The 16,120-nt window shown below is 39.1% G+C and overlaps 1 protein-coding gene across 2 annotated transcripts in view; it reads left to right on the top strand.

Annotated features, from left to right (window-relative positions):
• The window catches only part of dock1 (dedicator of cytokinesis 1), a 284,293-nt gene that overhangs the window by 35,623 nt on the left and 232,550 nt on the right, over positions 1-16,120 (top strand). For both annotated transcript variants that reach the window (XM_053685217.1, XM_017483522.3), the window contains exons 2-7: positions 7,996-8,079; positions 8,694-8,734; positions 8,927-8,982; positions 11,394-11,490; positions 12,795-12,943; positions 14,963-15,098. In XM_053685217.1, the coding sequence (XP_053541192.1) occupies positions 7,996-8,079; positions 8,694-8,734; positions 8,927-8,982; positions 11,394-11,490; positions 12,795-12,943; positions 14,963-15,098 (563 nt within the window). The remainder of the gene's footprint in view (positions 1-7,995; positions 8,080-8,693; positions 8,735-8,926; positions 8,983-11,393; positions 11,491-12,794; positions 12,944-14,962; positions 15,099-16,120) is intronic.

Raw genomic sequence — 16,120 nt, 5'->3', positions numbered from 1 at the left:
CAGAGCCAGCGTGGCGGGTGAAATGGTGCTTTTCTATGTGGAGACTGGGCAGCACAGTGCCTCTCGAGAGCTGCGAGGCTTCAGGGAGCTCTTCATACTGCCAAACTACCACACACACATTCTCCCACTCTCTTCCTAAGACTCATTGTCTGTGCCCTCTTTTATTCCTCTCTGATTTTCTCGGTTGGTGGTGAACGTTTTATCTCATTCTCTGCTTTCTCTTTGTGCCCCCCCCCCCCTCTCTCCCCACCCCATCTTTTCCTCCTCAATAACCTGTTGCACATATATGCACATGGATTAGAGCAGGATATTAGCCTCTTTGCCAGCCTCACTTTTAATTCTAATCACATCACTATTGAGCTGAGCTAATATGAGGTAGCTGCGAGTGTCTGGGCGCGTGTGTAAGTAAGCTGAGCACTTGCGGCTAATTACGCAAGATCCTTTTCTATCCGTAGTGCAGGTGAACAGTGCCTGTTTGTCTTCCTGAGGTATATTACATCATATGGCCACTTTTAGAGGTTTATGAACAGCAGCGTGAGCTTGATATTATGTACTAATATCGTGACCTGCGTATTATAAGGTCATGTCTGAATAATAAAAAAGTTTTGACATCAGAACCTAAAAGTTCAAATCTTCATTTTCTGTTAGTTTAGATTTACATTCAAAATCTTTCTAAAACGAATAGAAAGTAGATTTTTGAACTTAGGCCAAACACAGATAGAATCTTCTTATTCCATAAGCTCAAATATTTTTTTGCTTTTATACAATCCTAGTCTGTTTCATATAATGCAATTTGTTAATCTTAATATATGGTAATAAACGGTATAACTGAGCAAGGAATGTGAGCATTTTAAAGCCCATTAGGACCACAGTATAATTACATCTACTTTTCAGTAAGCTGATTGATTGATTGATTGATTGATTGATTGATTGATTCACTAAGCATAATGCATAAAAATCATGCATATTATAGTTCAAGATCTTGATGCAACAGTCTGTAGAGTTTGCACAGAAAACGTCCAGTGAATTTCGGAAATGCCCTTTTTGATGCTGATTGGAAAGCTACAGTAACAAAAATAACCACTCTTTCCAACCGTGGTGAGCAGAAAAGCTTCTCAGAATGGAAAACGATGTCCAACCCTGAGGCGGAACAGCGGAAGACCACCTTGAGTTCCACTTCGGTCAACCAAGAAGAGGAATCTGAGGCTTCAGTGGGTGCAGGCTCACAATATGGGACAATATATATATATATATATATATATATATATATATATATATATATATATATATATATATATATATATATATATATATATCTATATATATATATATATATCGGAGTGTTTAAAATTCTTTCCGAAGCACTTTCTGAAGAACCATGAGGGATGTCCCCTCTGCTCTTTTCCATATCAGTCACCCTTTATAGTTTTTTTTCTTTTCTTTTTTTTTTTTTTTTTTTGCTTCCTCTTGTGTTCTTCTTGTCAGTGCCACACTGAAGTCATTTTCCTTTTCTATTGTTCATGTTTCCTTGCTTGCTCTTCCTCTCTCTCTTTCCGTCTCCGTGTCCTTCACTCTCTTTGCATGCGTCGGGATAAATAGTAAGACGCAGGACGGCAGCAGAACAAAAGCAAATGAAGGCTCCTGGCTGGAACGGAGACACGGTGGAGGTGGTGTACTGTGCTGATTAGATTTCAGTGTTGCCTGCTGGACACTGGACTCAGGCGGGTGATGGATTCAGCCTATTCACTGCCGTGTTCCAGGCTCCTGCATGCTGAAACATGCGCTCCTGATGGGGCTGTCAGAATGAATTTCTGCTCAAATACTACTCCAGTTTTCACAAGATGGACATTTTTTCAAAGGCACAAAATACACAACATTCATGGCATTTCTATTAATATATATTATTTTGGCATATGTATCTTCTAGTTATATAAATCTCAATTGGAGCACAGTGTGTGTCCTAAGCGAGATTATTTTGAGAGTCTCCATCACGCTCCTTTTGTGAAACTTGTCCAGGTCTATCCACTTCTTCTCAGCTTGTCATCTTTCGTCTTCCTCTGACCCCGAGCCGTGTTCATGTCATGGCCTAATTAGAAACGCATGCTCTTTTTCTCTGAACGGATTGAGCAATTTATATTGGACGCCCCACCCAAGTATAAGCTATGGATGGGAATCCCTGCTGTGTAGGTAGTCATGGGTATGTATTAATATCTCGGTGGGGACCTTATGTCTGACAGTTTTAGTTTTTCTGGGGACATTTGGCTGATCCCCATGAGGAAACCTGATTTGCATTTTTTTTTTTTTCCTTTCTTATAAAACTTGCAGTTCCTTTTTGTGTCTAAGGTTAGGTTTGGGTGCAGCAATTGAAGAAATTACACATTTTGTTGACATTTGACTAATTGTCTGGAGTTTGCAAATAAGACTTCTGTGCCACTGTTTTATGTTCTGTAAGAGTGAGACTTGGAGTGTTATTGGTGGTGATGGTTTGTTGAGGATTTTCCAACGCTTGACTGGAATTTATTGCTTGTAACTTCACGGCGCTGGTGTAGAATTTATTGTTTGAAACTAAGTCTTTAGTGGTTGCTGACTGAGCTGGTTGCTGTCTGCTGTTCTCTGCCGTTTTATAGAGAGCTGACTGAGAGTGAATAAAGAAAAGCAGAAAAGTGTGTGTTTCTGGGGTAAAAGGTTAGTCTATATGAGTGCTATTGTAATGGTGTCCTCACTCATCTGATGTAATACTCTGTTCAGTGGCTGTATCATACTTGTGTGAGTGTGTGTGTGGGTGGGTGGCTCGGGGCTCTAATGATTAATCTGATGATTAGAGAGAGGGATAAAATAATTTGAGTAAATAAAGTGGACCCACATTTCTACACACTTGAAGGTACCACCTTATTATGTACGTCTACTGTGTATCCGTTTCGTTGACAGTTACTCCCACCATATCGGCCACTTTATATGTAAAGTTAGATGATAAGAGTGGCACTGCTGGATTAAATCTTCTAGCAGTGATGTGGTTACTGGACACTGACACCGATTAAGGGTGTAGTAACTTTACAATTACAAAGCGGACCGACTAAATGAGTGGTCCAGATTAGCGGTGGCCCCGTGGTGGTCGTTTACTTTAACAGCATTTAACATCCACCATTATCCAGAACGACGCAGATGTAGAGAAGTGCTTTGTAGTCTCCATTTGAAACATATCCTCATGCTGGGACACATAGGTCAGAATCAAGAATACTCTCAGGCTTAAACCCTTTAAAGAGTAGATAGCACAGCAGCAAAGCAGTCCTAGTGTTCATCGTTTATCATTAGAGCTCTTTCAGGTGTTTATTGAAGAGGTGGGGCTTCAGTCTTCATTTTAAGACAGATTGACTCACTGTCTGGATAGCCAGGGAAAGTTTGTTCCACTAAATGGATGGCAGGGTGATGCAAGACGTTCTTGTACCAGGGTACGAGGTGGAGCCGTGCTTGTTGTTTCGAAGGAAATGTGGTGGAGAGCCGGGCTTGGTACGTGCCTTCGGGTGTCTGTGGTTTAAATCCGATACGGGCGGCTATAGGACGTCGGTTGAGGAAATGCAGCGATGGGGTGTTGCGGGAGAACTTGGGAGGCTGAAAACAAGCCTTACAGCTGCGTCGTTGCTTTGCGTTGGGGGGGATAGTTAGTAATGTACACCTAGAAAGTAATAAGCTAGGGAAACCTTAATCGGAGGGAGAGAAACTAGTGTGAGTGTGCTGGGAATAACAGTTGTGGTGAGGTGTTTTTTATTTATTTATTTATTTTTTGTTTAAAAAAAAAAACAAAAAAAATTCCCCATCAGTATCAGTGCTAGGTTGCAGTCTTCCACCAGAAATATTCAGCTGCCCTGTGGTCAGAAACCAGACACTAATTAAGGGCCTAAGGGTAGCTGTCATAAATAGTGGCTAGCAGTTGGAGTGTAGACTCTAACCAATTGGCTAGTAAGTCAACTTGCCTGTCTCAAGGATATCCGTTTTGCTCTTCGCCACCTTCTCAACAGCTATCCTTGATAGTAAAGACTTATGACCTTATGGTCATGAAGCTGCTCAGTGTGTCTGCCTGTAGCTGCATTCTCCCTGAGAATGTGAGGAAAGGGTTTGACGAAAAAGATTGCCTTTATTTTATAAGCTTGCTCGATTAAAATTTGCCTTAAACTGCATTTGTGAATGGTGAGAACACAGCGATCACACTGGGGTGCAGAACCAAACTACAGTTCTGAGAGCATCTGAGAGAAGTGAGCTCAATCCTAGTGCGGTTTCATTGCAACACGATTCAGGTCTGAATCAAAGCTATATAACTTGTAGATGCGGTTATATTTTCTGCTTATTTAGTTCATCAGTTACTCTCAGTATTATTGCACATCTATTCTCATCTCTCTTCATCTGAAAGGTTCACACCAGTTTATTTTATTGTAGAGAGAAAATGCTGCCTGAAGTCTTTTTCTACTGATCAGTCACCCCCCACCACTGTATTCCTGAGGGGGGGGTGGGGTGGGGTGGGGCTAGGGGTCGGAATTTGAAATGAAGTGAATCGAGAAGTCTGAACATGTGCTTATTTAAGTGACATGACTACGGAAATGGTTTAATGTTTTTAACTTGTTTTAGCGTGTATAATTAATCATGCCTGCTGTGTTGGAATATATGTCGGGTGAACACTAAAGCCTGGTCTGAAATCAGTCTCTTACGCACTTTACTATAGTCCTGTGATTTCTTCTGTTTTTGTGTGTGTATCATACTAAATTGTGTCGGAATTAAAACAAACTCTAAGATAAATATCAGGCAACCTGAGTAAAAATGATGTCGTTTATCGAAACAAAAAAAGTTATCCAATACCACATGGGCCTGTGTGAAAATGTATTTGCCCCCATAGTTACTAATTCCCCAAATCTATGAAACTGCATTCATAATGGGTTTCAGCTGGGATAGACTCGACCAGGCCTGATCACTGCAAACCCTGTTCAATCACATCAACACTTAAATAGCATGAACCAACAGCATGAAGTTCGTTAAAAGGTCTTACCCAGTAACACACTAAAACACAAATTTAAAATGACGAGGAAGAAGGTGATTGAAATACACCAGTCTGCGAAGGGTTACAGAGCTGTTTCAAATGCTCTGGGGCTCCAAAGAACCACAGTGAGAGCCATTACTAGGAGCGGCCTAGTAAAAGTCTCGACTTGAACCAATGAAGACGCTGTGGGAGGAGCTTAAATGGGCAGTTCATGTGTGGCTGAACTAAAGCAGTTCTGCAAAGAAGAGCGAGCCAAAATTCCATCACAGCGCAGTGAAAGACTGATCTCCAGTTATCGGAAGCGTTTGGTTGCAGTTATTGCTGCACAACCAGATTTTAAGATTAAGGGGACAATTTATATTTTCACATGGGTGATAGGTGTTGGATAACTTTTTATTTATTAATTTTTTGTTTGCTTCAATAAAAAAATAAGCAAGCAAAAACTGTATTGTGTGTTAACTCGGGTCACCTTTGTTTTCTAAAACTAAGAACAGAAGAAATCCAAAATATGTTTCACAGAACTGTATATTAACTGTAATTCTGTTGTATGGTGATACATTGAAAGGAAAATTCTGGGTTGAAACCGGAAAATCGGGATGCACTTGGCCGGAAACTGAAAGTTTTTAAAAAAAAACGTTTTTAAAAAAAAAAAATACAACCCCATTTTCAAATAGCTTATTTATTTATTTATTTATTTATTTATTTAAAAAATAAAATAAAATAAAATTGTCTACGTGTGTTATTAGACTTTTTAAATTCAGTTCATGAATTGAATGAATCTGATTGAACAGATTTTTTTAGTTTAACAGATTTTTTTATCCAAATAATGTAACGTTAAATATTATGATATGCAGAACAGCAGTCAAGTAATTAACTTGGCAGCTCTAAGCTAGCATCTTGCAAATACAAAATGTAAAATTTCGGTGCATAATATAATATATATAGTATTTCTAGGGATGCACCGAAATGAAAATTCTTGTCCGAAACCGAATATAAAGACAAACTTGGCCGAATACCGAACACGGTTTTTCCATTTATTTTGCCTTTTTTTTTTCCACCACTGCATAAATTAAATAGTCAAAATGTGCTTTTTACTATTTTTGTCTTGCTTTTCAAAGAAAAAATCAATCACAAAAACTCCAATTTTAAAATATTTATTTAACACTGAACATTTTTTTTTCATTCCAGCAGGCATAGGCTACCAACAAGGCACAATATAACTTTAAATAAATAAATGAGTAAAATAATAATATTTTTGTGTGGTCATCTTTGAGCCCCCTTGAATAGCCGATGTTAGGCGTATAACTGACTGCTGAAAGAATGGAACACTCTGTAGCTTACAACTAAAAAGTGCATTGACAAGAGTGCAAAAAATGGATCTATTGGGTTCTATACGGCTGATTATATTGGGGATATATACCGCTCGCGTCCCTGTCCCTGTATTATAGTAGATATAGGATTTGTCTTCCTGCCCTTAAATAAATACGTCTTTACTTGCTTCCGTACTCTACTCCCTTACGTCTCGCGACGTGGCAGAAACATGCTCCGAAACAGAAACAAATGCGCGCGTCCACTGCTCGTGCATGCGCACGCCCCCTCGTCGAGGTCGTGATATTCGCGTGTCTCACTCTGGTTGCCAGACTATTTGGTCGCGTCATCAAACACGGCATTGTTCGGTCAAATTTATTCGGCCTTTTCACTTATTCGGCCGAACACCGAAAACACTTTTTTTTTGCTATTTTCCGCCGAATAATTTCGGTTACCGAACATTCGGTGCATCCCTAAATATTTCTAAAAAAAATTTGCCTTTGTAAATGAGATTAGCTAATCTGGTGTCCAGGGTTGCCAGGTCTGTGACAAAAGCCATCCAATAGTCCAAAAACAGGCCAAATTGAGTAGATCCACTTTTCTTTAACCTGCTTTTAAATTTCACCAGCAATTACTTTATTAATTAATTTAAGTAATGTTGTGCATTTGAACAAATCGGTAAAATAATAAACTTTTAATTTATAGAGCGCCTCTAAAGGTAGCTTCTCAGAGCGCTGTGCACAAAATAAGCAGTACACAGAAAAAAATATATAAAAGTTAATAAGAATAACAATATAATAATAATAATAATAATAATAATAATAATAAGAGGAATAAAAACTAGACATCAGGAGTCAAATGCAAGTTTAAAAAAGTAGGTCTTGAATTGAGCTTTAAAAATGTCAAAGGTCTAATCTTCCCTAAGTTCAAGAGGAAGAGCGTTCCAAAGGGAAGGAACAGAGACAGAAGAAGCCCCGTCACCCATAGATTTTAAGCAGGTTTGTGGAACAGTTAACAGATTACACTGTGAGGAGCGCAGTCTGCGATTTGGGGTTTAAGGAATTAATAAAGCAGATAAATAATATGTATGTATAAATTGTTCTTTCTTCAAGGTTTTAAAATTATTTAATTATTAGGAAAGGTCAGGTCATTAGGAAAGGTCAGACTGCTATAGGATTTTGGCTTAAATAACTTCTATTGCTTGAATGAGAAGATATTTTATATCGAGCCGATTCAGCTAATGAACGCATTTGATATGAAAAACTTCAGAGCATGGCAGAAATCTTAAAAAAAAAAAAAAAAAAAAAGAGGGAGAGGAAAGGTCACACCGAGTCGTCAACCCTATGTGCTGCTGTTCTCCCGTCCAATACGCTTCTGTTGTCCTGTCTAGTCACCGTGCACTGTCCTGAGTATTTATTGGACATTTTGTACTCGTCTCACACTGTTGTGACCCGGTGTATCTTGCTATTTCATTACATGTACCATGGTCTGAATGAAACATTTCGTTACAGTGTATAGAAGTTCTATAGAGGAATTAGGATAAAACCTACTGGACTTGCTTAGGTCTGTGCATCCTGCCTGCCTTCATGGTGATGTGCTAGTGTTGTGGTGCAGTGTACCTCATGTGTACCTAATTTCATTCTTCTCTTTCTGTCTTTTAGCGATTTATAACTATGATGCTCGCGGTGAGGAGGAGCTTTCACTGCAGATTGGAGACACAGTACATATACTGGAAACGTATGAAGGTGAGTTTTACACACACACACACTTTCTCTCTCTCTCTCTCGCTCTCGCTCTCGCTCTCTCTCTCTCTCTCTCTCTCTCTCTCTCTCTCTCTTCATATGCCTCTGATGGATTCACTCAGGTTTGACACCACTGGCATTCTGGGAAAATGGAGCCATATTTCTTTGTCAACGAGACTAATGCCTTCACTCCATCGTAGCATGTGAGATGGGAGTCGGTCATATTCCATGAGCAGCCACCATATTTTCCAAAACTCGACGTTCTTAATAATTTCCCCTCAAAAGTATTCATTTTTTAATTTTTTTTTTTTTTTTGTCAAATACGGTCTCCCTCTATCCAGGCATTATTTAATTGTTGTGCATAAGCATGCTGGGCCCCGAGCACATACTATTTGCAAAAAAAAAAAAATTATTAGCATTAAATGTTTTGTACAGAGCCTCAGAGATCATGTCACGGAGTGAATTATTAAACACATCCCCCGGATACGGGGAAATCCGAGCGCTCTGTTGTGCGTAGGAATGAGAGTTTGTGTCGCCGGTAATGAGATGCACATTGTCAGCATAATGCAATCACAGCTGTTTACAATATCAGTAATGTATTACATCTTGTCTTGCAGGCTGGTACAGAGGACACCGGCTGAGGAGGCGCTCAAAAAAGGTGAGCTGATTTATGAGGAGGTCTGGGGCTGAGAGGAGTCGAGTTATTAGTTTAGGCAAGGAACTCGAGTTTCTGTCGTGAGTCGTTTTAGATCTCATGTTTAATTTGGGTTTTCAGGTTTGTTCGGTTCTATTGAAATGGTGTAGACATGATGAGAAATATATATATATATATATATATTTTTTTTTGCAGGGCATATTTCCTGCCTGTTATATACACCTGAAAGAGGCTTCAGTTGAAGGCAGTGGGTAAGTTGTGCCCCCCCCCCCCCCCCCATCCCCCTTTAAAGGAGCCTCAATTTTTGTTCATTCTTGATTTTTTTTGTATTATTATGTGAGGCGTTAATTAGTGGCCCTTCAGTGCCCAATTTTTTTTGCTTATAGTTTTAAAATGGAAGGTTCTGGGTGGTGTAATGTACGTATGTAATGTAGAATACAGAACATTGGGTTGTATCCCCAGAGGTACTGTATGTGTGTAGCTTTGTCCTTGTTGCCCAGACCAGCCTTCTCTTGTTGCATAGGCTGTATTTTGATGGCTGTATTTTTAATCTTATAGCCTTAGGGTCAAGTGTGGGTGTTTTATTGATTTTTTTTTTTCCCTGCTTACAATTTACCACTTTAAAAAAAATCACTATACAATTGGGTACATTAGTATTTGGACAGTGACACGATTTTCATAATTTTGCTTCTGTACATCACCACAATGGAAAGGAAGCAATTAAAATGTGATTGAAGTGTAGACTTTCAGCTGTAGTTCAAGCGTTTGAACAAAAAAAAAAAATTAACCAACCATTTAGGAATTACAACTACATCTGTGTGTATATATATATATATATATATATATATATATATATATATATATATATATATATATATATATATATACACACACACACACACACTTTTTTTTTAACAGAGTAGCTCTAGTTTCACAGGCTCAAAAATAATCGTACAATTGACTGATGAGCAGTTTCATGGCCAGGTGTGGCCTGTTTCCTCGTTATTTTCATGACCGATTAAAGAGATGAAAGGTCAAGAGGTGATTCCATGTGTTGAATTTGCATTTGGTAGCTGGCAATGTCATGGGAGCTGTTCAGCTCTCAATGTGCAGTCCAAAAAGGTGTCCATGAAAGTGAAGGAGACCATCGTTAGGCTAAAAAAAAAACTCAAAAAGATCTATAATAGAGAGAGCAGAAACTTTAGGAGTATCCAAATTAACAATTTGCTGCATTCCTAAAAATAAGGAATGTACTGGCGAGCTCGGCAAGACCAAAACGCCCGTCAGACCACAGAAGACAAATAAAGTGGGTGATCAGGGTTCTTTCCTTGGTGAAGAAAATCCCCTTCACAACATCTAGCCTAGCCAAGCCAAGAACACTCTGGAGGACGTAGGCATCTCGTTGTCAAAGTCTACAATCAAGAGACGCCATCGTGAATTTAAATACCGAGGGTTTACCTCAAGATGCAAACCACTGGTAACACTCAAGAACAGAAAGGCCAGATTAGACTTTGCTAGAAGACGTCTAAAAGATCCTGACCAGGTCTGGAACAAGATTCTTTGGACAGATGAAACCAAGATGAACCAGAATGATGGGAAGAGAAGAGTATGTAGAAGGAAATGGAGGGCTCATAATACAAAGCATACCACATCATCTGTCAAACATGTGGAGGAAGTGTTATGGCATGGGCGTGTAAACACCAGTGACTAATGGAACTGGGTCACTGGTGTTTATTGATGCGAGATCATCAATGATGAGATCAACATGTCACTTGGCTCATCTCCTGTTATATTAGGGAGAAAATGACTTCCCTTTTGGCGAATTTTAAGTGATTTTTGCGCGAAGGCTTACCAGCATCTGCCGATGTTAAATTGTGCAGTTGCATAAAATGCATAAAGATCAGCAGATGGTAATAAAACATAATCGGCGCTAGATATCGTGTCCGTGTAATATAGTGTGTATCGTACTGTTTAAGATAAATATTACGGTTTAAAGTTAATATATGGGGAAAATTTCTGTGCTTAAACATGTACTCTATGAGAAGCACCTCAGGTATGTGGATTTTAACACCTTCAGCTCTCATTACTTTAAATGCTGTTCACTGTCTGAGAGTCAAAGTGTGATGGTTCCTAGAGAGTTTTATCCTTCTGCCCTGGAAGACGTTCACTTTAACCCACTTGCGCATCATCTCCCAGTTATATGAATGATTTGGGGGGATAAAAAAAAGCATTTGAAGCACGGAGCTTTGATTGTAATAGTGCTACTACGTGTTGAGGGAGTGAGTGAGTGAGTGAGTAACGGGCGTGCTGATTGAGAGCAGGTTTCAGAGCAGCTGTCCTCGAACATGACTGAAACGATCTGAATGTGCTGTGCAGAGAAGGTCAGGATTAATAACGGAAAGAGCACTTTTCTTTATTAACACAAGATTGAGCGTATGAGCCGAGTGTACTCTGTAGAGAGGCTTCTCACACAGCCTGAGCATGTGCAAATTTGTATGTAAAGCACACGCTTATCGCAGAAACTTTTGGGGGAGGGATTTTGTGCTTGCGTATGTAAACGGTACGCTTTAACATATCTGAGGTCCTATAGTTTAATGAAGTACCTTTCTCTTGTTCGGTCTTATTTCTCTTCATTCCTCAATAATACTCTCCATTATGTTAGACCAAAGGAGACGGTCATTCCCACAGAGCTGCCTCTGGTGCATGAGGTCACCACCACTCTGAGAGAATGGGCGTCCATCTGGAGGGACTTGTATGTGGTGAGTAAAAGTCTTTGGGTCATTAGTAAGTGCTGGCCGAAGTACAGTGTGTGTCTCTGAAGTAGTGGCTGATGCTCACAAAACGTCAGTGCAGTGCAGGCAGTGAAGCTGTGTGTCATCCGAATGAATTTGATCATCGTTTCATTAAACCTATCAGCATTTAACTCATAATTACATACTCTTCTGATTGCACTGTAGTTACTGAATAAATTAGTAGTGCTTAAAATGAGATTTCGTTTTAATACCTCCTATCATTTAGCGTTTTATTATTATTTTTTAAATATTGTCTGCCAGCAGTTACTCGCGCACACAAATGAATGACGCCACCAGATATTAAATAAAGGTCATGAAATCATGATGTATGAGTGGAATATAAGCTATTTATCTGTGCTGCGTGTGCAATATCACTATTAAATTCTCACTAAACACGCATAACTCTGCTCAGCATAAAAAGCCATTTAAGATTCGGCTTGTGTGTGCGCCGAATGATTTTTATTTTTCTAAGAAATTGAGCTAAATATGACCGACATTAATATTTCTATGGATAAATGAACACAAAAGTGCATCTCGTCATTGACGCTTATGATGGAATTCTTGTAATATTCTCCGCTTGTGTTTAATGCTGCTCTTAATGTCTCTTCAGTCTGCAGCAGTAGAACGTTTTAGGCGCGTTAATATACCAGATCTGACAACCCCGATTCTGAAAAAGTTGGGACGGTGTGGAAAATGCTAATAAAAACAAACAGGAGTGATTTGTAAATGTACTTTGACGTGCAAAAACGCCTATAGACAAGGTATTTAATGTTTTATTTAGTCAACTGCATAGTTTTTTTTTTTTTTGAAGGTAAATGTTTATTTTGAAATTTATGCATGCAACACGTTGCAAAAAAAAAAAAAGTTGGGACAGGGGCAATGCAGGACTAATAGCGATGTGATGAGTTGAGATGAGATAAGAAGGTGATGGGGAAACAGGTGAGATCGTACAGTCGTCTAATTGTATTTTATGTAATTCTATAAGGACCCTCCGAATGTTATTATTAAAACATTTTGACAGCCCTAATACACAGTGGCCTGTGCATCATCTTGGCTAAAAGTGCATGCTAGTCAGTTTAATTAATTAAAAAAATTTTTTTCTGAAAGTTCATGTGTAGTTCACCATGCTGCTTCTTATTAAAATTCACACTCCTGCTGTGTCACAGTGAACATGGCAGCTTAATTAGCCCTCATTGCACTGGATGCACAGACTAAGTAGTGTGTGTGTGTGTGTGTGTGTGTGTGTGTGTGTGTGTGTGTGTGTTCCACAGGGTGACAAGCGTGAGATGTTTAATACCGTTCGTGACATGATCTATGATCTCATCGAGTGGCGATCACAGATTCTGTCAGGAACTCTTCCACAGGACGAGCTCTCCGAACTCAAGCAGAAAGTCACCTCCAAGATCGACTATGGCAACAAGTACATGCTCTCAGCTTCCATCTCCTGCTATATATCCGAAGTAGATTTAGTGCGCTTAATGATTCTGACTTGGCACTGTGAGAGAGAATTCTGAAACATTTTCCCAGTTTATAATCTGTGTTACAGGATTTGCCTTTAGAATTGGCTTGTAGTCATCATGCGGTATATCCTGTTAAGGCCTTAGTATGCTTCAGACGATGTGCAGCTAACTCCCACGAACAATGACTTAAATGCAGAGCGAACAGACTGCAACGTCAGATGCCAGACCCCGCAAATGTCGTACGACCAAGGCTGTGATAGGTCCTTACCAAAAAAAAAAGGCGTGCCCGAGCTGTGTGATTCTAGGCATCAAATAGGATTCACTAGCATGTTAAACTCTTCATCGATAGATGAATTCATATCAATTTATTCAATTCGCTCGCATACAGCGGTGCTTGAAAGTTTGCGAACCCTTTAGAATTTTCTACATTTCTGCATGAATGTGATCTACAACAGATTTTCACACAAGTCCTAAAAAGTTGATAAAGAGAACCCAATTAAACAAATGAGACAAAATATTATACTTGGTCTTTTGTTTATTGAGGAAAATGATCTAATATTACATATCTGTGAGTGGTAAAAGGATGTGAACCTTTGCTTTCAGTATCTGGTGTGACCCCCTTGCGCAGCAATAACTGCAACTAAACATTTCCAGTAACCGTTGATCAGTCCTGCACATCGGCTTGGAGGAATTTTAGCCCGTTCCTCAGTACAGAAGAGCTTCAGCTCTGGGGCATTGATGGGTTTCCTCACACGAACTGCTTGCTTCAGGTCCTTCCACAACATTTCTCAGGACTATGACTTCTGATGATGTTTTTTGGTCATATTTCTGAAGAAATTTAGAAAAATTCCAAAAGGTTCACAAACTTTCAAGCAACAATGTACCACCTCGGTCTTATTTCTCTCTTCCTTTACTTTTATGTAAATAAGGAATAAAATAAGGAGTTTAGACATGTTAATAGTGCCGACTGCAGTACTGGAGCTCTCGTGCACAGGGTTATGCGAGCTTGTAAGTCGGCCTAGTGGTCTCGTCTTCGCAGAACCCTAGCCGACGTCATCTTTGTATTAACATGTTGAAGACTTTAGGGAATTTCACCTAGAGCAGTCTTGCACTTTACTCGAGCATTATGCAAAGCAACACGTTCAAAGCGCATTCAGGTTCTACGCTGCCTATGATGCATTTCTGTATTTAGTAACCCTGAAATTAAGTGTAGCATGAACAGAAGTAAACAATCCCCTTTAACGTGCAAATGTTTTGGTTAAAAAGCTGATTTGTGTTTATTTAATAACCAAGATTAATAGAATGAGGCAAAGATAACACTGCACTGTTGATTTGTTTCTAAGGTGTAAATAACGGTTATGCCTGGATTTTGCATTTGAGAGCGCTGAATATTTATAGCATTTCAAAGCGGTAAGAGGAGCTTACCTGTACACCCAGTGATGGGTCGTGTGAACCACGTAAAAATGTCACGTTTGAATAAATTAGTCTGAATTACAAGCTGCTTGATTGAAAATGGTAGACGCTTCCACCTCACAATGAGACACTCGGTTAAACTGAAGGATTTACGCCACGTTATGTGTGATATTAATGTGTTTTAAGGAGAGCACGGTCTGTCCCTCTATTTATTTCAAGGTGTTATTAAATAAAAAGGTGGCTGGGTGACTTCTAATTCCTCTATACAATGTCACCCAGAAGAGGATGGGTTACCTTTGGAGTCTGGTTCCTCTCAAGGTTTCTTCCCGGTGTTTTCTCAGGGAGTTTTTCCTTTGCCGCTGTTGCCTCTGGTTTCCTTTATTAGTTTTCAGACGGAAGGAAAATTCAGAGCTTAGTGGAAACTAGTGTAAACTATAGAAACTAATTGTACATTTAAAATACCTGGAATACGCATTTGGTTATTGCGTTAATCATCGCACCTTCAGACGACTGTTTTCTGTTTGCGTTCGACTTCTTGACTTGTCCTGTTCGGCTCTGCTCGTCAGGGTTTTGGATCAGGATCTGGTGGTGAGAGATAAGGATGGGAACATTTTGGACCCAGACCTCACCAGCACCATCAGCCTGTTCCGAGCACACGAGGCTGCATCCAGACAGATCGATGAACGCCTCCAGGAGGAGAAGGTGAGCTTTTACTCGGAGGAAGCTAACTTATGGCAGAACCTCTCGGTATGTATGACGGAGTAATTACTAGCTAGATAAATGCAGAGTGAGTTAAATAAAAGGCAGTGTTTAAATTTCTTAAGAAATTACACATTACCCTTGGCCACCATTTGGTGGAAATTGTACATCATCTTTGGCCTTTGTAGAAGTTTGGCTGATACCTACTGGACCATGCTAATACTGCCACACACGATGTCTAGCCTGTTTAGAGTTATTCAATGCTTTCGCTAATTAGGTAAAAGGTTGGAAGAGTTACTGAGTTCTTTATGGGATATTCATTCAACATGTGTAGTCTTGATTTTTGTCTTATTTAACTCGAGCTCTGTAGAGTGCAGAGTACAGTGGTTTGCATGTTTTCCTAGTGCACCATGTATAGCAGAATGATGTAGTAGTATATTAGAAAATTGCATTCCTGGTTGTGAATTTATTTATTTTTTTGTCTGGGGCATTATCTAGATTTGAGCTTGTTACTCCCTCGACGATGTGGGTAAAGCCTTGGACAGTTACACCACTTAGATCCCCTGATAGTTTATTTTAAATATGTTTTCTTAAATTTCTTTTTTCTCATTTGAGAGTTCAGTGGTGTAAGAGTTTATTAGTTTGTTTTGAAATTACACTACAGCTACTTATGTTTAAAAGTGGGTTGATGTTCCATCGATAAAGCTTCATTTTAAGGAGTTTTTTTATTGACTAAATTATCCGCCTATATTATATATGATAATATATAATACGCCATACGCCTATGATGTATGAATTTCAGCTCCCTGAGTTTCAGAATCTCATTATGTTTTCTTAATTATTGCTTATTTGAATGTTTGTTCGACACTTTGTTAATTTACGTTGTTTTGTTTAAATAACAGCAATGACTGGTAATGACATATGTAACTTATTTAACTAAGATTACTGGCTTCTTAATTTTCATTAATTAAAAAAAAAAAAAACATTGACCAATTATTAGTGTATTTATTAATAAAACGCATATG

This window comes from Ictalurus punctatus, chromosome 13, assembly GCF_001660625.3.
Source record: "Ictalurus punctatus breed USDA103 chromosome 13, Coco_2.0, whole genome shotgun sequence".
In the NCBI taxonomy this organism is placed as follows: Eukaryota; Metazoa; Chordata; class Actinopteri; order Siluriformes; family Ictaluridae; genus Ictalurus; species Ictalurus punctatus.
This window is presented reverse-complemented; position numbering and strand designations above follow the sequence as displayed.